General features: G+C 44.2%; 1 protein-coding gene across 4 annotated transcripts in view; it reads left to right on the top strand.

Moving 5' to 3' along the window:
* Positions 1 to 25,476, top strand: part of Rgl (Ral guanine nucleotide dissociation stimulator-like) — a 147,428-nt gene that overhangs the window by 3,902 nt on the left and 118,050 nt on the right. For 3 of the 4 annotated variants that reach the window (XM_071689508.1, XM_071689507.1, XM_071689509.1), the window contains exon 1: positions 13,322 to 13,745. The exons of the other annotated variant lie outside the window; for it this stretch is intronic. In XM_071689508.1, the coding sequence (XP_071545609.1) occupies positions 13,593 to 13,745 (153 nt within the window). In that variant the 5' untranslated portion in view covers positions 13,322 to 13,592. Of the gene's footprint in view, positions 1 to 13,321; positions 13,746 to 25,476 lie in introns of those variants that run through there. 4 annotated transcript variants of the gene reach the window in all.

Raw genomic sequence — 25,476 nt, forward strand, 5'->3', positions numbered from 1 at the left:
TGTCTCAGTCTTAGGAAGTCGGGAGGGCGTGATGGTTTGTACAGACGTAGCAGATGTTTCCAGTTCTTACAGCCGAAGTTGACATTCGTATCTTCTGTGTAAGGGTGTTGTCACCAGTTACAGATGGATCACAGCACGTGCATGCTTCAGTGTCTCGGACCTTCTCTCTCCTTTGTCGATTAAAGGTTAGTGAGTGGCGTCTGCCAGAGAGTTTATCGTACCTTGCGTTTTCAATAGCTGGCTGCCTTCTCTGTGATGACTGCGTACACCCTCGATGCCGAGTACGGTAGGATCACACGTACACTTCCTGAGCTGCTACCACTGTGTCATCTATCCGTGACCTGCATTAGTCATCCGTTGACCAGTTAGTATTGTATTAGTTAAGAAGACCATATACCGTGAGGATTATTTTGAAAACGCGTGATGCTTGCTCTCCTGTCCAGGAGAGAATACTTGAGTGGGTGCATTCATAATTTTACATTGTATGTACATGCTTTTGATACACATTAGCATCTACAACATAAGGATCTTCTACGATCTATTTAATCCTGACGTACACCATATATGTTTTGGTTGTGCTTTCAGCACGAGATGTTACTTTCGTGTGGAATAACACCTTAAGGAAATCTTCCTTTCCTCCGTTAAGAATTTTAAGTCATTTGGAGTCATTTATACAAGGAGACTCCGATAGAGGCGGATCTGCCTAACCTTCAGTTTGTGTACACCAATCAGCTGATAATGTCACAATGTAATCAGCACGTGGGAGTCGGAGGCTCCTGCAGCAGCTGGTGGTGGTGGTGGAGGCAAACAGGTACAAGTCCAAGGGACATGGGCAGTGATGTGGCAACCATGCACCTCTGGTATTGATTCCAGTGGGGCAAAAGAGGGGAATGGTAAGAATGGGATGGTGATGGTCACACAAAAAAAGTGGTCAAGAAAAAAAATTGAAATCGTTCTCTTTACATAATTTTCCTTTTTTAATGCAAGTGGGGTAATCCTGGAATAAAAACACCGTGTCTGCTATCCCATGATAGGCTGTAAACTCGGGCTGAATGATTAGTTTGAATTTTGTTTTCCCCTCTATAGCTTAACATTGCATAAGCCCGTGCAGGGAATCTCTCTGCTTCGAAAGGACTTACAGACATCTGACCTACAATGAAACTCGTATGCCAAATACGGGCGCAACAATGCAGCCAAGACTCGTTGAGCAATCATTCTACAATCACATGTCGAGGAGGATGGCGACTCATCCCATCTCACGCCTCTGACAACAATGATCACTCGGGTCTAGACGCGGCGTCGGACGTTGGAAAGATCCAGAACACTTGCTGCTCATGGATCGTGCAGTATTCTTTGGGACGTTTTTATAATGACACGGATTTCTGATTTCTGGCTGTCTGCGGATGCTTCCTAAAGTATTCAGTCCACTGTTTTACTGTTGTTCCTTTAAGTCTTCTTGTCTACTCCGGAACACTGTAAGTCACATCACTGAATAGTGTTGAATTAACAGCAAGTCTGTGTCATGTGTGTAAAGGTCTTGGGATAGTAGATATATGGAGGAGTGTGTGGAATTAGGCGCGGATGGGTTGCGCATAAGGCTTGCTGGATAATCCAGCGAGAGATGGCGCCTTGAGAGTAAATACATACGAAACACACCGGGAGTTTTGAATTGGTAGATGGTTAAAACCTAAGATCGATTGGGCTGTTGCTCAGGAAAAACATACAAGAAAATGATAGATAAAGGTGAAACTTAGTATGTTTGTAGCCAACTCAGATCAATTTCCACTTGGGTTTGATCGATAGGTAGGTACCTCACTTAGGTTGCGGTCGAAAAATGGTTTTATATATATATATATATATATATATATATATATATATATATATATATATATATATATATATATATATATATATACTAGATTCCTATTTCCCGGGCGAGTGGGGTAGAGACAAGAACAGATCAGGAAAGGCCGCATTCGTTCACATTCTCTACTTGTCATGTGCAATGCACTGAAACCACAGTTTCCAATCCACAACCAGGCCTCACAGACTTTTCCATATATATATATATATATATATATATATATATATATATATATATATATATATATATATATATATAATGGTAATGATTAGATTTTATTGCCACTGCCGTTTGGTATGGCCACCAGGACAGTAGTTTGTGTGATATCTGGGAGGGGAGGAACCAAAAACATATCAGACAATGTAACGCTGATTCACAGAGGTGCAACAGACCTCCGGATCTGCCGCTTTGTTCCCCAGTGTCGTCGTGATGGCCCATGTGTTCACTTGACTGGCAAACGTCCTCTGTGTCGCGATTTTTTTAACACCAGAAAATATCCTTCACGACGCCTTGCGCTATGATAGTTACAAACCGTTTGTGCTGCAGATCACATGCAATATTCGTTGGCATGTGATACTGGCTGAGTTTATCACTGGATACTCGAATACCCCAGAAAAAAAGTACCTCGAGATACTATAATTTAATTTGGGCTGTCGAACGGTAAGAACATTTAGTGCTCTTGTTTTATCACCTGTTTGCTAGAGGATAATGTTGGTTTTGAAAATCTTTTTCTTATCAGTCCTAGTGTATTATTGTCATCAGATCAACTGCTATAGTAGAATTAGGATTGCTTCTAGTGTTGATCCTGTGTAATGAAAACTAGGTGGCAGGATTAGGTCGGTTACTTAACTATTTGCCGGTAAATTAGTTAAGTAAACAAGTTAAAGATTCCCAAGTTAAGCAGTTGATTTTGAAAGTTAATTTCTCAACCATACCAGGTAGTTACAAGCCCTCATCGCGTTCTATGAGGTGTCTTCGGATCGCTTTGCAGACACTGCTGTACTCATAGCTGGATAGACACAATGCTTTTTCACTCCGTCTCCCGACATCTCTTGCTGGATATATACACTGACCTGGGGAAGACTGCCACAGATATAACGACACTAGCACATTAGTGTTGATAATTTTATGTGATGGTTGGCCCAGTGTAAACTTAAATGTAGAGAAAACAGTAACTCATCTTAAGCCGCTTGAAGTCTGTATAGTAGCAGCGTCACGCCGGGTGTAGATAGATTTATGTAGCAGAGACCCAGGCGCAACATCCTTTGCTTTCTTATCCTCTTTCTTTCTTTAACCCCTCCCCCCCTCACCCCACGACACACACACACACAGACACACACACACACACGCACACACACACACACACACACACACACTTAAAGGTCATTTGATGTGAAGAAAAGAAAGTTGGAAGACGATGCTCCTTCCCAGGACCTGCTGTTTTGTGATGTTCGGTACATATATATTTATTCATGTAAAGTTATCATATTTTAGTGTTGTCCATACCTGCAGTTTAGTGTTTGTGCTCTAATACTTAAGTGTCATGTGATAATAACCGGCGGCGTTTTGCCCTGGTGAGTCAAGCCTAGCATCCGGTTGATTGTTTACGTCGCGCGGGTAAGCTCCGCCCCGAACCCCGGGAGTGCTGACACCTTTGTTTGTATAAACTACTTATTTTCTTAAGTCTTTTTGTGTCGCACACGTGGACAGGATCAGGTCAGAACACTGGAGATGATAGGCGATAGCGCCTCTGTTGACAGCGACCAGTTGTGGAGGAATATGTTCAACAGTGATGGGGCACACGTCACTTCCCGGCGACGATAGACAAGGCTACTCTCCGACCGGAGTAACAACAGTGGCCTGAGTTAGGAGCTGCTAGTCTTGCGTGGACCTCTCTGATATACCCGCCTACAGCCAGGCATCTTGCGCAAGATGCGTCGCTTCCAGGAACCTCAACGGTTTACCTCAAAGCGGAAGCAATTACAGCGTTGAGAGGTGTGATTCGTAGTTAATCTGGTCTGTAACCTGTGACAAGTGAAGTGTACATCTGTAATAATTACTTATTTGGTTTATTATGGAAAGATCATTAGCAATTTCGATACTAGTTTCGGCAAATTAGATAAAGAATGGATTAATAAAAAGATGTATGAGTTATACCATAATTAAGACCAGAAAGTGGCATCAGAAACTTTTTTTTTTTTTTGCAGTAGCGAAAATGTTGACCAAATAGACTGAAAAGTAGACAGTGTTACTGTGTTTGATTATGTATTGTGACGTGATGAGTGGCCATGTTGTAAGTGCCGTGATTGGGTAGATAATCTGTTGGGATGACAAGTGGCAACACCCCTACCCTCTCCTCTTGTGCCCAGTATTGTCAGAATACATATGCGGTATAACCGTAAATGTTTCATTAGGGTCGTATGTCTCAGTATCTCATAGCTACCATGATTTTTATATTTTCCCCTGGAAGTGTCATATATAGACTTAAGTATTTATTCACTTCCATTGGTTTCTGTGCACCAGTCCTTACTTTCTCTTCTTTTTCGTAATTTCTCTTTCCCTTACAAAGAAAGCAGCGATCAGGCAGGAACAAAGCGGTTTCAGTGATATTTACGCATCTTGATTATTACCTAAACATGTTAGTTTAGTATAACTTTAGCAAGAAATTCATTTGAACTCGTACTTTGATTATATTTGGTAGAGTAAAACATTGATTTGCGAAAGAAACGAAATCCCAGTACCGAGCAGATTTGCTGTTGAAACATTTAAAAGTGTTGACCTTGAAGGAAGGGCGCGTTACGAAGGACGTACCATTTTGACCGACGTTTTGCGGGGTAAAATCATTCACACTCACACGGTCGTGAAAGAACAGCACGGAGTGCTCACACCATGTGGGAAGGGATAAATTTAGTTTACTGTTGACACAGAAACCTTCCTGACGCGGGAAGATAAGAGCGATTTCCTTAGTTACTGCCTACTTATTATTATGATGTGTAATCTTTTCTGAGGGCACCTGTTAACGAGATCGCTTGGCTTTGTTGGAGAAAGTTGATTAATAGTGACTGGGGAAGTTAAGAAAGTTTCTCCTGCAGGAGTCACATCGGTAAGAAAACATGTTTTGTAGTGAATCATGCAAGACATTTGATTATTGACATTTATTCATAAGTACGATGCAGATTGTCCGTTGATGTTTATATGTAAAGGCAAATGTGCAATTAGGATACGTGTTCCTTATATGTTCTGTTGATGTTACCGGAGCCGATGATGTTACCCCGACCACCGACTTAACCTAAAGTTTCTCCCGTCTTCGTTACCGGCAATTATTGATGCTGGGAAAGGTGAAGACACTCACGAAAATGAGAAAGCAGAAAGGTTTCAGCATCCTAGCCACATGTCGTTTTCAGACAGCCATCTGCCGTGCACAGGCGCTTGTTTGTAGACGGTCTGGCCTCAACGGAAAGTGATGAAGAGATAAAACAAGTATTATCACGGAGTGTGGGAGTCATGGGCCGAGAGGAAGTATTGAGGATATAGGCATGAACAGTAATTACCCGGGAGAGTGGGCATGAGGCGCCGGGGTGTTGTGTAGGGCAGGAAGGGCGCGGCCCCAGTCCTGTATGGCGCTCTGTGCAGGGAGGAGCAGGTACTCCTGCGGACACTGTGATAAATGGGGAGAAAAAAAGATTGTCTTATGGATATGAGGCGTTTAAAGAACGTCAGAGTTCAGAAGCAGTCGTCGTGTTTCCGGTGTAGACGCTAACGTTAATGGTCCGAAAAATGGAAGGTTCGCGGAAATTATTATGGTGCCGACCAGGTGTGTGAAAAGGAATCTAAACTATTGTTGAGTATGTCAGAAGTGAACGACAGTGCGATGTACGATATTTTGACTCATTGTATTATATAGTGACCACATTGTTACGATTGTGTATGTTCTATGCTGGTCGGAATCATCTGTAAGACCAAAACAACCAGTACAGTAAGCTGGATCGACAGATAGGCTATGTGTAATTTTGCCATAATTAACCGGAATAACTGCCATGTGTCTTTTGTTTGAAACGGATGTATGGAGAATCATTTATTGAAATACTCTGATGCATCTAATGACGAGTAGATATTGAAATGGAACCTTTTCTTGAAATAAGGTATCAAGTGGAAGAAACCTGCATATTAGCATTGTTAAACGCTTGATAATATCTGTAAATACTGTCAGTGATGGTTTTCTGAAGTGGCTGCATTTGGGTGCTGTGATTCCATCTTCCAGGAACCCACACGTTTTTAATATCCTGGAACGTGAATACACACTGTTTCAGGCAGAGTGAGGTGTTCCTTAGAGAGAGCTTTGTGTTTTTCACTCATTTTGGTGTTTGTTAATGCTTAGGGTGTTTAGTTTTTTCAAGTTGATATGTATTCGTAAGATAATCACTTAGACTGATGTGTTTCTGTGGTAGTGCATGCTACACCAAACTTCCTGTCATTAACTTTCAACTTCAACGACAATCACCACCGTTTCTCATTTGGGTCATGAATTATATCTCTTTGAGTGCCGAACACCGACTCGGGCACTTCCGGCTCTGGGCCCTTTGCTCTTGAAAATAGCACGTTTTTAAATCAGGAGTGTAGCTTTGTGAACATTCTCCATCTTGAGGCTTACAGTGCTTTTTTGTCTCTGAGATATTTCTGTATCTTTCCATGCTTTTGTGTTATCTGTGAACTGGTTTGTATTCGTGTTTGTAGATATCTACATGATAGGAAAGTTCTTTGGGAAGATAGAATGCAAAATTTTTGCCAAATACACAAAGTGTTGCTTTGGTATCCGATTCGTTTTCACTTTTAAAACATACATTAGGAAAATTGGTGTGCGTTCCCTCCTCACTTTGTGAAAGACAGTTTTGGGTATAGCAAGTTGGCTGCAGTTCGGTTACAGTTGTCTTTCATTTTGACATCAAACATATAATGGCATGGTGATGGAGTCAGACGTGGTGGCGCTCGCTCGTGCAAATTCGTTAGCATTTCTCGTCAATATTACATACCTGTCATTCGTGAATATTGTAGCGTTCACCACCGTCTCGTTCTAGAACTGAGAGAGCATTTGCCATTACCTTGGCAGTACGAAGACGTTATTTTTTTTTTTTTTCTTCTGTGCCGCCCTGCGGTTTGTCAGGGGTCGCTGGGCTCATTTGCACCAGGTCGGCTACTGCCTCGTGAAATCTAGTCACTCAAGCCACGGGTGGATCACGACTTTGTGCGGTAGAGGAGAATCCACTGTACTTGTGGAAAGACCCATGTTTCCAGGGGGCAGATGTTACTGTCCTTTATTGGCCTATTGAGCACGAGAGTTGTGCTAATCGTGCTCTAAAGTGTTAAGTGTAACCCAAGTATTCATGAATAGCGAGAACTTACACTTTATGGCCAGTAGGGACTGGTTGGCGTGCTCTTTTCATTGTCTTGTTTTCGCAACATGATATGCAGATGTCACTTCGCACTGTTGGGTTTGTATGGAGTTACTGGGATCCTTAAGTGTTGTTTGTGTGATGCATCATTTACTCTTGACAAGAAGTAGTATTCTGCTCCTGTTCTGTAAACGAGCTTCCAACTTGAGGATAAAGTATACATTCATACACCATTTTGTGTCATCCGTAGACGATAGATTTCCTGTAATAAGACAAGGGCACGTTAAAATACGTGCCATACGCTACCGTGTTGCGCTGGGTACAAAAAGTACATTGAATGCGTCTCGCTTCAGAGCAGATTCCTCCCAGCGAACAGCAAGAGGAAAGTGTGTATTACGGATGATAATAGCGAGGGTTAGCGTGTAACAATGTCAACAACCTGAGTGAGGAAGCACCAGGGAGCTTTGTAATCCTGTTATTGTGTTATCACTTGGATAGCAATTAATTTCTAGTTTCTCCTTAGCATTAGGAAGTTATAAATTTCTAGTTCCTCCTTAGCAATCGTTCGGTGATTTTGCTGTTGTATTCTAAATTCGTGACTCTCGAATGATATATGAATAGAGTAATAAAGTTTCACCAGTTTGTTGAATTGATGGTAGGCTCAGTTAAGTGACGTTTTATATAGAATTCTCACAAGTCCATCTAAAGTCAAGAAATAAAAGTGCCAAGTTGTATAAATTCACTTCAAGCGCTTCTAACCTCAAGGTACAAGTGATACATTATATAGAATTCCATCAGGTTCGAGGGACACACGCTATATTTTATAGTTTCTTTACTGTACGCTATATTTTATAGTTTCTTTACTATAGGGTTTCTCTTCTAAAAGATTAGCGCTGTGTTTTATGATCTCTAGTTCGAAAAAAAGACAAGCGCTGTGGTGTATAGAATTCCATTAAGTGCTTCTCGCGTCGGGTAAGGTAAAGGGCATCGCGAGAACAGCTGTGCAGCGTGCATCCTTCGCTGTAGCCAGTTCTCAAGACCTTGGACGTTTCCTGGGAGCGTGACGTGCGTACCACGTCGATGCCAAGCGCAGGATAGTGACCAGTATGGCGCGGGTGGAGAATGATGGGAGTAGCGTGCTAGGTTACCGTCGCGCGCGGTGTTCACCACACACCTCAAGCTCCTTAGGATGCTTACTTACTTTAATGCATTAGTGGAACTGTTATTGCATGACAGGGTTCTTTGTGGAAAGTCAGTGCAATTCCTCCATGTTCAACGATTAGATATGATCGTTTAAACACAGACTTTGCCTTAGAACGCCGATTTCTTTGTCGTACATTTTTCAGTAACGAATTTATGTTCCTATTGTTTGTATGTTATAAGAAGAAAATAAAGAAAAAAAAAACTTAAGCGTTTAATAAGATCCATCAAGGGGAGGAAGATGCATCGGTCCTTAGTCTCCCCTTATATATGTAATTACATATTCCTCCCGCCCCAGGTAAGTGGCATGCGGGTGTACTTACCAAGGCTCGCTTGAGGCGCCGCCAGACTTTGATGGCGACGAAGCTCAAGTCGGGAAGGTTCTGTAAGACGTCCGTCATGTCGCTGTTGAATGTAATTAAATCTCATCCTGCGTCTCGAAACTATTTATTTATTATAAATAGACGTCTTTTTCTGTGGTCGAGACTTGTTCGCTATGAGGTGAATGTATTGCCAACTATATTTTTCTTAGATCTTGGCCCTTTGAAGACGACGAAACGACCCTTAGGCACGACGGTAAGACCTTTTGAGTATTATTGGCAGGCCTTCATACTCCAGGGATCGAACCATCGTGCCAAAGGGTCGTCCCGTCATGCTTAAAGATTTAAATTAGAAGTTCCTTTGTCGTTATGACGTTAGCTACATTAGTAGGCGCCTAGATCTTGTGGCCTGGAGCCCAGTGTCGGGACTTTGTCCTTAGAAAAGAGGATTTTAGAACACGACTGATTTATATGAAAGTGTTGCTACTTTGCCTAGGTAGTGGCGTTGCAATATATGGGTTTTGGGATTTTGAACTCAGTCGATTTCCAAGCATTGATTTCATGGATGGCCTGGTTTTAACAAGGGCCTAACTTTTGACGGGAGTATGACCAGTGGGTGTCTCTTGATCCGGGTTAGTCTACAAGGAACGAGAATGAATAGATTAGCTAGATTGTGGAGAGCCGTAACTCATGCGGACATAATTGCTCACCTCGGGCAGCATTTATAAAGGCTTCAGGGTGTCGCAAGGCTTGATCCTTTAGACGTGACGGCACGACCCATGTGCACGGCAGCACGACTATTTCGTATGATAGTGTGCCTTCTTTGTCCCTGAAGGGTAATGATGTCAAAGAATATGCCATCGTTACCAACATGTTGATTCAAGGAAACAAACACGTGATGTAGCATTAGGTTCCTCACACACTCGGAAAATAATGCCTTGATTTGCTGAATAGACAGAGGCCCTCTGTACGTCATTCCCCGCATTGTGAAATAGGTTTACCAGGGAGTTATAATTGTTTGGGGTGAAAAAAAAGTGGTGCTAGTTCTTTCTTAGTGAGACTGAAGAGGATATGCCTAGTGCGTCAGTGTCGGGTCCACATCCTGTGTGGCTAAAGCTGTTGTTGTCCTCTTCGTCGACCAAGCTGCCCGTCTGGGCGGGGATGTAAACACATATTATTTTCACACGTCCTCTTGGAACGCGGGGAAAGGTTTGACTTCTCGGGGACTAAGGTACGGCCCCTGTGGACGGCGGTACGGTCCTTGAGCACGGCGGTATGACCTTTGGGTATAATGGCCTGGTGCCTTTGACCTGACCCTTAAAGATCCAGTCAAAGGCCTGGCCATGATACCCAGGATTCGAACCGTCATGGTTTAAGGGTCATACCTTGGTGCTCAAGATGTTACCCGAGGATCGGTGTAGGGAAGGAAGAGGATTTAGTTATCATGGAGAGATGTTCCAGATGTTAGGGTTGTGGCAGCCTGGGGGATGTTGTTACAACGACGTTGATGAAAGGTGAGGCTGTGGAAAAGACAGGTAAGAGAAGGCATGATGGTGTAGGACGAGGTTATCTCCTGCTTGACATTATTTGGGAAAGACTGATAAAGAGGAGAGCTGATGGTGTAGGACGAGGTTATCTCCTGCATGGCATTACGTGGGAAAGACAGATAACAGGAGACCTGTTAGTGTGTGACGAGTTTACCTCTTACAGGACATTACATAGGAAATACAGATAAGACGAGGCCTGATGGTGTATCACGAGATTGTCTACTGCAAAACAGTACATAGGAAAAACATACCTGATAGACATGTGACGAGTTTATCTACTGGAGGACAGCGATGTGATCCAAACTACCTCACGTATAGAGCTTTGTTGAGGAATGTAAAACAGTGTGATGTGCATCCTTTGTTTCGTATGAGGAGGGGGCGCGGCATGGGACGTTGTAGAGGGCCCTCTGTTATGGCTGGTGATAAATTGTGGATGGCATGGGGGGAGGTGTATGGACGGGGAGGGGAGGATAGGTAGATAGGGGGAAGGCGGCTGGTGAAGCACGTCAGGTGGTTGACGGGACGCCCAGACAGGAGTGTGGCCCGTCCTTGCCGCCGCCACCACACGCACACACACACACACACACACACACACACACACACACACACACTTCTTAGATCATTATCCCTCTGGCCACGATCACAACAGTACGACCCCCAGAGTATGATGTTAAAGCCCCTGAACACGACGTTGTTACCTTTGTGGACGACGTTACGACCCTTGAGCTCGAAGATATGACCATTGAGGCACGACGATGCGACCGTTGAGCAGCGAATGTACAACACTGGAACGTTGTGATAAATTGTACTCGGTTTTGCGATCGTTGAGCACAATGTTACAGCTCCTGATCACAACGTTACAACCCTTGAGCTCTGCAGGTCGACCCTTGAGCACGATGTTGTGGTAGGCCATTCGGTTGTAACGTTGTAGTTATATACTTGCCTACTGACTCGTTAAGCACGCTGGTACGACTTTTGGGAATGATGACCTGTGGCCTTTGAAATAAGCTATATACACATCACAGCAAACGGAAAGTTTCTCTCACACGAAAACTTTTTTAATGTGAAAAATATGACGAGTCAAAACGCCCGATACTTAAACGTTTAGAGTATGTGACAGAGAGAGAGAGAGAGAGAGAGAGAGAGAGAGGAAGCTCTCGCAAGAAATAAGAGAGGGAAAGGCAGCAACAAAGAAGATTTAAGGGTATGACGTAAAAGCATAACTCAGAAAAAAGAAAAACAGATTACTGATATGAAAAATTACGTGAGAAACGAGAGACAGTAGATATTTGAGAAAGATGGCAGCACTATCGAGGTAAGATGATAGTAGTTAAATAAGAAGGCATATATATATATATATATATATATATATATATATATATATATATATATATATATATGTATATAAAAGGCAAGTGGCACATATGAAATTATGTCTTAATCGTGGCCATGTAAGTAAAATAATGAACATTGAGATGGGAGAGAAAACACGACATTGATTACTTTGAGGCTTCAGTTGTTTGCAGGCCCAATGCGTGACGTTGCGATGGGAAGTTTCCAGACGAAAGAGGGAAGAGAATTTCACAGCGAATTCACTTTGCTAGGGGAACTAGGAGACGCCAGAGAAGTATTGGTACGCTAGACAGTCGCTGACAGCTCTTTCCGAACCGGTTATTGGAAAGAAAAAAAAGGTGCTGGGTCCTTTAAAATCAGTGATGGGAACAAGGTATCGATTGAGTAAAACGCCTTCACTGTCTATTTCCAGTGAACATCACGTTACATAGAAAGAGGCAGATCGTTTCTGGTTTCTCGGGTAGTATTTACAGTTATCTAATAACGGTGTCGTCAGAATGGTAAACGGAGGAGACCCCCCAGTAGAAAGCTGAGCAGCCTCTGCCGACGCCGAGTTTCTCGAAACCGCTAATTGTGGCATCACTGAACGGGTCGAGGTGGGGAAACTATAAGGCCTGTGCTGGCAACACCGCTCGCTCTCTCTCCTGCGCGCGCACTCACAAGTCAAATGCAGGTCGAGTTTACATATTTATTGGCTGTTTGTCCCTTTTTTGTAAAGTCGTGGGACTGGAAATTGACTGTAACAATGTTTACAACAAAAACAATTTTAGTGAAGGAGATAAGACAGTACTGGTATTGATTATGAAGTGCTGCTCTATGCCAATGCATCACTACAGCAGTATTTACATTTTTTGTTAATAATAGTTCATAATAGCTGATATTTGATAAACTTAGGAAGTATTAAGAAACGAAAGATGAAAACTGGCACACAGTTTATGGTCCTGTCTGTACACGGTTATACACACGTTCAAATTGCTGATGTCAATGGAAAATGATTTTGTGGAAAATATATATATATATATATATATATATATATATATATATATATATATATATATATATATATATTCCTATGAGTCCATATGAATTATGGTGTTCATTGTTGCTGGGTTGCGGTGTCACGTGTTTCCACGTGTTGAAACAGTTTAGGTTTTCATGAGATTGTTAATAATTTATGATCTGGCTTCATCATCTTATCTCATATCTCTGTGGATGCGGATTGATTCTGTACACAGTTGGTAGAGATTGGCCAAATGAAGTTCTGCTTAGTTGAGAATGATTCGATAGAAGTATGTCATTTGTTTTTTTTCTTGCTTTTGATAGGCAAAATTCCTCACTTGCATTAAACATGTTTTTAAGTGTATGTATAACTTTATGTACATGTATGTATGAGTGCGTGACCGTCTTTCGCCAGTATGTTTGTGTATGCGTGTTTGTGTACACGTATGGTTCTACATGTCCCCCATATGTATGTGTGTAGAATTGTATGTGTGTGTATGTATTTTACGCGCATGCGTGTCCGTGTTTGTATTTGTTTCATTGATATACGATGTCACGTCACAGTATGTATACTGTGTGGGAAGGATAATTTGATCTCCTAACCAGTCATAAATCTTTTGTTATCGTGAAGGTCATCTCGCAGCATTAACAACCCAGACAATAAGATAACGTGAAACCAACACGGTGTGATAACCTTACAATTAAGAATCGACCAGTAATGTTGATAATTGGGGTCGAGTGAACCACCACGTGACGACCAGCTGATTGATTGTGGTGACTGAGCGTACCACGTGCCGACCAGCCGATGGTGATAATGTGGGTAGAGTGAAACACGTGACGGCAAGGTGACGGAGGCGGTGTTATAGTGAACAGGTCATGACCTGCGTCAGGTGCGCCACTTAAGAGACCAGCTGGTGCCATGACCCATGTGTCAACACTCAAGATCTACATCAACGACCTCGACCTAACCAGCATCAAGGGTGATGATGAAGAGGAAGAGGAAGAGGAGGTCGAGCAGTACTACGTCAGGTGTGAGCCACAGTCTACCTGGTACATCTACGAAGAGTTAGAGGTAAGTAGAAGGGAAGAATGCCATGGTTTGTTGTCGTAGCTTGTATCATTTATAAGTGTCATCTGTGCGGCGTGTAATATATAGGTTCGTCTTATTTTTTGGTCTTCTGTTGTATATGGTTGGGTTGTTAAAGACTGATGAAAAGTCGTTTTTATTGTACTACGATTTTTTTTTTATTATTCATATGGGCTGAGACGGCATGGGTAATTGCGGCACTAATCAAGTCCATCCCATTATATATATATATATATATATATATATATATATATATATATATATATATATATATATATATATATATATATATAAAGAGCGTGGTTGAGAGAGCAGAAGAGGGTGTTTTGAAATGGTTTGTGCACATGGAGAGAATGAGTGAGGAAAGATTGACCAAGAGGATATATGTGTCGGAGGTGGAGGGAACGAGGAGAAGAGGGAGACCAAATTGGAGGTGGAAAGATGGAGTGAAAAGGATTTTGTGTGATCGGGCCTGAACATGCAGGAGGGTGAAAGGAGGGCAAGGAATAGAGTGAATTGGAGCGATGTGGTATACAGGGGTTGACGTGCTGTCAGTGGATTGAATCAAGGCATGTGAAGCGTCCGGGGTAAACCATGGAAAGCTGTGTAGGTATGTATATTTGCGTGTGTGGACGTGTGTATGTACATGTGTATGGGGGGGGGTTGGGCCATTTCTTTCGTCTGTTTCCTTGCGCTACCTCGCAAACGCGGGAGACAGCGACAAAGTATAAAAAAAAAAATATATATATATATATATATATATATATATATATATATATATATATATATATATATATATATATAACAACCCCCTCCCCCTCGTGTGTGCGAGGTAGCGCTAGGAAAAGACAACAAAGGTCCCATTCGTACACACTCAGTCTCTATATATCATGTAATAATGCACCGAAACCACAGCTCCCTTTCCACATCCAGGCCCCACAGAACTTTCCATGGTTTACCCCAGACGCTTCACATGCCCTGGTTCAATCCATTGACAGCACGTCGACCCCGGTATACCACATCGTTCCAATTCACTCTATTCCTTGCACGCCTTTCACCCTCCTACATGTTCAGGCCCCGATCTCTCAAAATCTTTTTCATTCCATCTTTCCACCTCCAATTTGGTCTCCCACTTCTCGTTCCCTCCACCTCTGACGCCTATATCCTCTTGGTCAATCTCTCCTCACTCATTCTCTCCATGTGACCAAACCATTTCAAAATACCCTCTTCTGCTCTCTCAACCACGCTCTTTTTGTTTCCACACATCTCTCTTACCCTTACATTACTTACTCGATCAAACCACCTCACACCACATATTGTCCTCAAACATATCGTTATTTGAACGTGCAACATTTGCCATTCAAGGACTTTTTTATTAGAAGACTTGCGTCATTAGCGAACATCAATTCATTGCTTGGTGTCCATGAAAAGGTCATGAGGGTAACTGTTGAATGCTTGATGTCAGAACGTCTCTTGCTCAAATTTTAAGTACTTTAACCCCACGTTTTGACCATGTGATTATGGAAATCATTCTCTCTCTCTCTCTCTCTCTCTCTCTCTCTCTCTCTCTCTCTCTCTCTCTCTCTCTCATTCGTGTCAAACGTAAAATTTTGGTGCAGCGTGTGCGAGTCCTCCGGTATGTTTAGAGTCCGTTTATGATAGATATCAGAGAGAGAGAGAGAGAGAGAGAGAGAGAGAGAGAGAGAGAGAGAGAGAGAGAGAGAGAGAGAGAGAGAGTGTGTGTGTGTGTGTGTGTGTGTGCCCTTTTTGTACGAGGAGTATATATATAAGTCTGTCCAAGGATGTAGGTTTAGGTCTGTCAGTTGTAGCGTGTGGATACCGCAGAGTTAAGTGTGGGATTCTCCAAAACTTTCCTCGAAGATTGTGAGGATAACACCATACTGTGTTGAAAGACTCGATAGTAACGCTGGTTTGAAATGTTATATATATATATATATATATATATATATATATATCGCAAGGTTATGTAATTTGATAGACTTAACCAGAGAGCATTTGTAAGCTTTGTTTATTGTGTAGACAAAGAAAAGAGTGGGTTTAAGTGAAGACTGTCATATATTAATGAGAGAAAATATTCAATTGAACCCGCTGAACATCGAAGCTGTAATATAGGTTATATTTATTGAGGATATCCTTCGTTACAGGTATCATGGCTTCATTGTTATACTCTCTGTTGTTGTTAACTTGTGTGAGGTTTGTCCTTTCGTGTGGCTCTGCTGGTGTGGGCGAGTAAGAGGTGGCTGGATCAGCTGCTGCGCTCGGCGGTTGGCTAGGCTGGCCACGTCTATGACGCGTGTTTTGTTGCTTCGCTCCCGCGCAAGAGTACTCACGGTCCTTTTTGTTTATTTTTTTTTATCGCCAACCAGGAAACCTTGTACTGAAAACCTTAAAAAGTTTATGAGATGATTTCGTATCTTAAATGAAGTAATGGGTGGTTTCATTGTACGCCGTAAACTATGGTGTACGCAAGTCGTTCTCATTTCTAAGGAAGGGGTTAGCTTCCGTGTTCGTGGTTTTGTGTGTGTGTGTGTGTGTGTGTGTGTGCAAAGATAGATAAGAAATAAGATGGTACAGGTATGGATCGTGTAGAGTGGGTGTCGGCTGGATGACATGTTGCTGGAGGATTTGAGGCTACGAAGAAGTAATTTGAACTTCGATGCATGTCCATGTATCACAGCGACTATAGGATTATATTATGAGGGTAATTTATCGCTTCAGTTTGTGTGTGTGTGTGTGTGATATTACCTGTTTGTACGGTAAGGGGAGAGAATTTTACATTCGATGGGCCCTATATGTTGAAATGAGCATGTGCGACCGAGAGATTGGGGAGGAGGAGGGGGCTGGTGTGGTGGACCAGGAATTACGTCAGATGTGGCCCGTCCTGTTTATAACCTTGTTTTATCTACTGGTTTGATAAGGAAGTAGTGTGCAGTTATAATTATATAGTGATAGACAAGTTGGCTTAGATAAACATCGTGCTCTCCTTGTATGATGTTCATTAACATGGCTGTTTCTGGTTCATTGATGGACGCCCTTACTCAGTCATGTAAATATCAACTGTTTTGCCAACTGATTCGTTGCACATAGCTCCCCTAGACCTGTTTATTTGGCTTATCTGGTATTCTTCCCGCTGAAAACTGTCACCGTTTCAGCCTATGTTATCGTACGGTGATTCCGATTATCCTACGTCCGCCCCCTGTATGTGTTTTATATTTTTTTCAATTTTTGACAAGTTATCGGCATGCGACAAGAGACGCCATTCACATTACGGTGCTTCGTCTCTACGCCCTCCTGTTGTATTCCTCCGCACCCGCTGGTTGTCCTTACGCCCGCCTCATGTTTCTTGACCCCGCCCACATGTTTGAATCCACCCCTCACCCGCTGTTTGTACGTCCACTCCCGCACGCTGTTTGTGATCCCACGCCCGACTGTTGTGTGTATCCACCCTCACCCGCTATTTGTTAGTCCACGCCCGCCCGCTGTTCGTACCCATATCCCTCTCGTTATTTTAGCGTACACTTTCGCCCGTTGTTTGTGTGTCCTCGCCCGCCCGTTGTGGATCTTCTCAACAGGGTGTGCGCGGCGAATGTGTGGACCCTATGTGTTAAGGATCGTGGACGCACACCTGTACACAGGACCCTGGATACTATCCGTACGAAGTCGTGAGTGCAGCGTGATCTCATATGGGGGTTCCAGAGACGTCATTTAAAAGGAAACTTGGTATTTGGTTAAAAATCAGTCCCAGATGAACTTATTATGAAAGGGGGGGGGGTTGTTGTTGACAATAACGTAATGTAGGTGGCAGAGAGAGAGAGAGAGAGAGAGAGAGAGAGAGAGAGAGAGAGAGAGAGAGAGAGAGAGAGAGAGAGATGAGCGTACTGGTGATCAAACAAGACGTGTTGTTAAATCACGGGATTCTGCACGCTTACTTCATGGGGAATCAAACGTATTGCGTCCATGATCATTTTTAGTCAGATTCGCCATGTTTCACATGGACACGAGCCGCCCTTCCTTGTCTCGTGACGGCCCGTTCTCGTGAGCCTTGCCGGTTGAAACCGGAATACTTCAGGAAGAGGGAAAGTTGGCGGCGCCAGATGGTTGGGTTATGGAGACGGCTGGGCGGGCGGGCGGTGTTTGCATAATAGTGGTGATCTAGTTAGGTCACTACGGAGTGGGAGTCGGCGGCTGGTGATTGGCCTCCCTCAAAAGTCGTTACTTCCATCATCTCTTCTCTTCAGGGAGACGATAGTTTAGTAATCCGTTACTTCCATCCTCATCTCTTTAGGGAGGCGATAGTTCAGTAATCCCTTGTGACCGATATTATGATCCGTTATCACGATGGCACGATCCTTAACACCGGTGCGAACGAGGGCCCCATCGCTGACCTCCCTCTATAAGGGTTAGGTTAGTGGCCAGACCTTCGGCACTCAAGGGTTTGTACCGTCTTGCTCAAGGGTTTGACCGTCTCACTCAAGAGGTCTTGCAGTCGTCGTCATACCGTTTTCCTCAGTGGATTAATGGTGGATAAGTCAGCTTCGAATGTGGTTGTTGTGTTCATTGGAGAGGAGCATGACCTTGATGGCTTTAGTCGGTATTGTTCTGTGGTCTTCAGGAATGTATATTACCAAAAGTCTTAAGGCCAGGCACAGGTACAAGTCTTCTTTGTTTACATAAACGTAAGTCTAGCGTGGTAGATAATGCTCCATATTTATTATGTGTTGGTGACGTGGTATGTCAGGGTAAATGATGGAAGGCAGGGTGTTTTCTGGTCAGGTATTATACCATAAAGACTGTGTTTGAATGGGACATCCTTGTTTGTTTACCCTCTTGGACTTGAAGGCACGACCTCTAACCTTGACGTAACGACCCCTTTGTGTATGAAGGCATGCATGATCGTTGACCTGACCTGTAAACCTCAGGTCATGGGGCCAGGCCGTCGTACCCAGCGACCGGACCGTCGCTCTCAAGGATCGTACCATCGTTCTCAGAGGTCGTATCGTCGTGGTGAAAAGGGATCGAGTACGAGAGATAGACGCCAGCGATACGAGGTAACAAAGTAGGTCTCTGTGTGTATACTGCCGCGCGGTGCGAGGCAGACATACAATGGCGAATGACTCACGCCGATGCCACGAGAGAAGCCACCATGACCACCTTCCACACACACTGATGTCGGAGGCCAGCTTCCTCCCCTGACGCACCTGGCGAGCGAGCGGCAGCCCCGTCTCCCGTCGTACGAGGGTGTTCGCGTGGACGGTACAGCAACGCTGTCGACGGGTTGCCGCGATAACCAACCGCTTTATGCAGTTAGCGAACGAAACATCGTAATAGCTCTTGATGGGTTTGGTTAGCTGACGGCGAGGATTTCCAGTTCAGACAACTGGATCATTGCTACGACGGTCACATGAGCCGGCTCTTATTAGGCCGACTACCGACCGACACGGGGCTCGGATGGTGTGGAGGGGGCCTGGCGGAATGGTGGTGTGGGCGGGTCTTGCTTTTCTGCCCTTTCTGGTTATATCAGTGGGTTAGTCGTTCGGTCTCGCAGAAACTTGGTGTCGCAGACGTGATACGGCGTCGGGAAATGGCAAATCCAGAACCAGAATTGCAGTGTTGTGCGCTCCGTTAGTATCGGTTGTTTTGTGGAATGTCGCAGCGTTTCGAGTAGGAAAGGCAGACATGGAGAACTTTTAGCATTCATGAGAGGAGTTGCGCCCCCCTTGTGGAACCCCGCCAGTGAGGACGACTTTGACGGGGTTCGCTACTTTCCCTGTGGAATCATGTCACGGTCGTGGGTAACCTTGTCTCAGTAATGGCTGCTGGGAACTTACTACAGCTTTCATTCATGGTCTTGCACTCGAACCACCGTACATATGCTAGCGTAAACGCTGAGGTAGAAGGAGGGGTGGGGGGTGGCTGAGCGAACTGCGCCAGAGTTTATTCTAGATGGAAGATTGGTTTCCAGAGTTGCAGGTGGCACGGAGTTGTATAATACAGGGACAGGTCTGGAAGTGTGCATAATGCTGACTTACCACAACGTTAGAAAACGCATTTTCCGATCGGGTCATTCGTTAGAAAACGCGTTTTCCGATCGCCTCATTCGTTAGAAAACGCGTTTTCTGATCGGGTCATTCGTTAGAAAACGCGTTTTCCGATCGGGTCATTCGTCAGAAAACGCGTTTTCTGATCGGGTCATTCGTTAGAAAGCGCGTTTTCTGATCGTGTTATCGCTGCGTCGGTGGCGGTGCTGGCGACGATGATAGTACGAGTAGAGTGTGGTGGAGGATGGGTCCATCGTCATAGCCCCTTGAGCACAACGATGCGGACCTTTTGTGCACGACAGAACACTTAAAACACGAGACAGGATGAACCCTTGAACGCGAAAGTACCTCTGATCACGATGGCGCGTCCCTTTAGCAACACAACACGACCTTTGGGTAGGATAAACTGCCCTTTGACTTCACCCTATCATGCCCAGGGGGTCTTATCATGATTCTTAAGGGTCGTGCTTTGTGCGTCGTACCGTTTGCTCATTGTTCAGTCGTGCTTCCTCAGGTCCTCTTTTGTTAACTCGGTTGCGCCTCGCATTTGTTAATTTCATAAGGGGTTCCAGATCCCCCTTTTAGTTCCATTATGCTTGCTTGTCCCCTTCTAGTTCCATTAGACTTTAGATGTTCAAGTGAAACACGGACTCTCACATTCATGAAGTGCTTCTTACTATTTTGTTATGCACATTAGATAAACTGACAGTGGTTGGATATACATAGGGTCTGTTTCGTTTGGGCCTGTAAGCCTTGTGCTGTAGTTTGTATTTTTTATTTTACCATCTTTCACTCCCCGTCTCTGAACTGTCTCAACTGATCATTGATGTCTGGGAGCCTTCTTCGGCTGAAATCACAGCATGCTGCCGGGGAAAGAAAGTTCACCACACGTTCCCCGTTGAAGGAATGTTATTCAGTCGAAGAAACTAAGAAGAGTAACTTTCAAGAGCATGGCGTTAAGGGCCATGAGTACGACGCTACGAACCTTGTATACGATGGTCTGGCCTTTGACCTAACCCCTTTAGGGTCAGGTCAGCTCCCAAGCTATCATGGTTAATAGATCACACCACTCGTGCTCAAGGATCGTAATATCGTGTTCAAGGATGGTTACGTCGTGCTCAGGGCGATCAAGAGGGAGTTCAAAAGTTTTGTAGTAAGCATCTTCTTAGGGAACGAGTTGATGATGTGGAGTTCTGTCATTCAATTATTGAGGCTGAACCTCCCGCCGCGTCTGCTGGCCGGTTGGACCAGTGGGAGAAAGTTGACTTCAAGGTTAGCTGACACCAGCCGTGTCAATGATAATGGTATGGCAGACTAGGTGAAGCTGTCCAGCCCGTGGGAGTGAAATGTCTGGATGAGCAACGTCACGGCGGACGTGTGACGTTCTAATGCCCTATGACGCCAGTGTACACTATGACGTGTTGGTGACGCACATCCTGTTCGTCTCGGGTTGCCACGTCAGCAGTAAATGTTCGTAATAAATCCGGAGAGCAAGGCGCAACGAACCTCGAATTCGGTGGCACTACCCTTTGATATGACTGTCTGATCTTTGACCAGACCTCCAAAAGGGTCAAGTCAAAGGCCAGGTTGTCGTACGGTCGTCCTCAGGGTGTTTGTTAGTAAGACCCGGGTTCATCAGTCCCGACACGTGAACTGTGTTGTGGTACGGTGGTGCTGGAGGGAGGTAGATCATGTATGTCTGTGGTGGTGGTGGTGGTGGTGGGCGTTCCGTGCTGGCCAAGGTCAGGCGAGTCCACCCAGCACGGCCACCAAAACTTGTTCTTCCCGCCTCCCTAGAACCTCCCACCCCGCCCTTATCGTAACCGCCCACTCGATCTTGCCTTCCTAGTAAGGGTCCAGCCCTTATCCGTTGCCACACCCCCCACACTTACACACACTCGGCTTGCCATTTCCTCTACTCGAGGTAGGAACAAACCCTGTTTACATTTTGCGGTATTGGCCGATAGAGGTCGTGTTTACAGCGTTCACATCAGTTGGGTTCAATTATAAGAGGCAAAAATGACCCCTTCTTGGCGTGCGGGCGTAGACATGACCGTCGCCGGACGTCTTGTAGAAGATAGCGTATCTGGAAAAGTTACGCTGACTCTCAAAACTGACGTCCACTTGAACCACATCTGCTCAAGTGTCACGTCCTTTTCCTATGGGCAGGGACTGTAGGACTGCGGGGAACCACCCGAAAAAAAACATGCGTAAAATTGCATCATAATCAGATTTATTAAGCTTATCTTTATGTCATTTTCTAATATATATATATATACACCAGGCCATTTTCTGTGGCCTGTGCAAGACGTAACATTACAGCCACTGGGCGAGCATGAATGGAAAGAGTTTAAGAGAATGTAAGGCAAGCTACAGAGGTGGCCTTAGGGCGGCCAACCATGGTACGTAATAGTAAACACCATCGCACGGACTTACCCCTTCCCTGTTGTGCATAGGAAGAGCTGTTGAACTGTCACTACGCTTAAATCATACACATCGTCACACCAGTATTTTTCCTCTATTCTTCCATCATTATGTTATATCGTCTCGCACCCCCTCTTCATTCATCCCGCCCTCCTCTCTCTCTCTCTCTCTCTCTCTCTCTCTCTCTCTCTCTCTCTCTCTCTCTCTCTCTCTCTCTCTCCCGTTCCTGCTCATACTTCCCCCGGTACTCCCTCCTACAGTTCTTATGTAATTACTTCCCGACGTAAATCGTAGAATATTAGTTAAGCGAGTTTGGGCATTTCCCGGCAAGGCGCTTGTAAATGTCGCAGGACGCACTGTGGGCTAAATGGGTTAATTTGGTTGACTCACGTCTTACGAGGTAAACCTCTGCATATATGTACTTGTTTGTGTGTGTGTGTGTGTATATATATATATATATATATATATATATATGTGTGTGTGTGTGTGTGTGTGTGTGTGTGTGTGTATGAGAGAGAGAGATCCGAAACGATTATATGATGGTTATGATACGTCGTCTGACAGTTATGTGTTTCTGGCTATATTGTCCTGACAGTATTGGTTGTGTGGGTTGTGGCACTTTAGATTACGTGGGTTATGAAGTAGTGGTCATGAGAGTCGAGGCTGCGTGGTCGGTTCTCAGTGGTTGTGTGGGTTGTGACACTTGTAGTCATATGGTCTTGATAGTAGTACTGGTGTCATCGTGACAGTAGTGGCTGTTGGTCGTGGTACTAATGGTTGTGACCAATTAGGGCAGGTCAAAGGCCAGGCCCATCACACCCAAAGGGTCGAACTGTCGTATTCTTCCGTCGTAAGGTCGGATTCCTGTATCCCCGTGCGTAAGGGTTGCGACCTTCGTGTTCAGTGGTCGTACCGATGTCGTTAAAGGGTTATGTATTGTAGGAAAACTACGTGTGATTGTTCGAATGTTTGTGTCCACACCGCTGCCACTGGAGGGTAGTATAACTCGTCTTAAATCAGTAAGTTGTTGGCTAAACAGAAATAGAAAACATATCAACAAACACATTGTCACTCTTTCCCTGGCTGTGGAAGTGGCCGAGACAGGAAATCTGCTACGCGTATGTACGTGTCTTTGAGCAGGTCAGTTGGAGGAGTTGCGTGTGTGTTTGTGAAATACGGTGGAAATACACGTATTTTTGTGTATGTATTAAGATAAAAACAAAACGATGATCATACCAGTTTTACGAATTAAGCCAAGGATAAAAAGAAAAACTGTAATACACAGTGAACGCTGTGTGCATGTGCGAGTTTATGCGCACGCGCGTGTGTGCGCGCGTACGTAAGCGCATTATAATTATCAGAAGGGGATATACCGGCTCTGGCTTGGCTAGACCCATGTTAAGAGCTTTGTCGGTTTGTAAGTTTACTGAGCACGTTTATAGAAGGGGATATTAGTTAGACAGTAGGACTACTGTACGAAAACTGATGTTTGACGACATCATCATCATCAGTCTCATAAAGGATATGTAGCCAAGGCTGAAAAAAGAGAGAAAATACGCAATTAAAACCGCATGTGCCCAGGTAAATGCATGCGCGCGCGTTTGTGCATGCGCGTGCGTACGTGCATTATCAGAAGGGGATATACCCGCGGCGGTCGGGCCGGCCCCGCGCTAGAGCTGTGTCGGTGTGTGTGTGTGTGTGTGCGTGCAGCTGGCGACTGTTTTCTCCCACTCCGTCCGTCCAGCTGTGAGTAAGGCACCAACAGCCTCCCTCCCTCCTCCACAGATCTCTCCTACTGTAGGTTTGGTTGGGTAAAACAGTTAATGCCCAGCCGGATGATTTCATTTTCTTTTTTAATGCATGTGTATTAGCAAGTCCTCCGTGTTTTATTTCGATAGGATTGAGTAATGGGACTTCGGTGTATGAATACCGTGAAAGTACCTAATGTATATCCCATTGAGTGCGATGGTATGCCCCTTAGGTATAATGGCCTAAGGGGCCTTAAAGGCTTCAGTCAGGTCGAAGTCCACGTCATGGTCGTATCCAAGCGTCGCACCGTCGTCCTCAAGGGTCGTGTCGCCGTGCTCAAGGGTCGTGCTTTCTTGCCAAGGATCACGCCGTTATACTTAAGGAACTTAATGAGTTATCTTCAACAATACATGAGGAATTAAGTATAACTTGTTTTTCGTATTCAAGGACGGAAAGAAGGCCACACGCGATTTCTTAGGGGGGAAAAAATACCCCTAACACGACCATTGACGTCATGCACGACCTACACCAAAACCCGTTAAATGTTTTTACATTTTCTCGTCAGAAGTTATTGAAATAATGAACTATTTGCGAACCTGTGGAAACACTTTTGATTCCATATTGGCGAAACTAGGCTTGAGTGCCATTCAAAATTTCATTTTCGTTTCCACGTTTTCATCTACTACTCTGTGCAGACAGCAGTTATTGATTTTTTTTTTTCCCATTTCGATTTACTTGTTCACTAACTTTTTTTTTTTTCCTTTCCATTGGTAATGAATATTTTTTTTTACTTTAATAGTTGTCCTCAACTTCCGCGCAAAGTGAATGACACGATAAGATTTTTGTCGGTGCGAGCGATGAATGAATTGTCAGTTGCAACGAACGAAATATTGTTTATGATGGAGAATTTTGGACAGCCACACGTCAGACGATGTCTGATAGGAATCTTTACTTGAAAGATGAGAAGGAACGTAACATCACACCATGTTTTACTTGGCAGATCTGAAAATGGGTTTGGAAATATGATTTCTGAGTTGCTGGGAAGCCTATAATCGTGTTTTCGTCGGAACTAAGAGTTGTAAAACCCTTGAGCGCAACGTTACGACTCCTGAACACAGCATTGCGCCACTTTGAGCTCGATGTTACAGCTCTTGGGTATGATAATTGAGCCTTTGACGTAACCCTTCGGCGTTAGATTAAAGGCCATGCCATCATATCCAAGTGTGTCGTACCGCCGTGCTCAAGGGCCGTACCGTCGTCCTCATCGAACACATAGCACTTATGATTATATTACGATTTCACGTAAGAACATCTCTCATTGATATCCTGAAACTGTATATAAAGTATATGAGAATCAGAATGCTTTACTAAGGAACCTGATAGTTTAGTTTTTGCAGCATTTGTCGATTGTAGGTGGACGGTGGTGGTGGTGCCAGATGCTGCTAGGATGGCAACATGAAGACGGAGTAATTTTAGAATTGAAC

This window comes from Panulirus ornatus, chromosome 47 (genome assembly GCF_036320965.1).
Source record: "Panulirus ornatus isolate Po-2019 chromosome 47, ASM3632096v1, whole genome shotgun sequence".
NCBI lineage: Eukaryota > Metazoa > Arthropoda > Malacostraca > Decapoda > Palinuridae > Panulirus > Panulirus ornatus.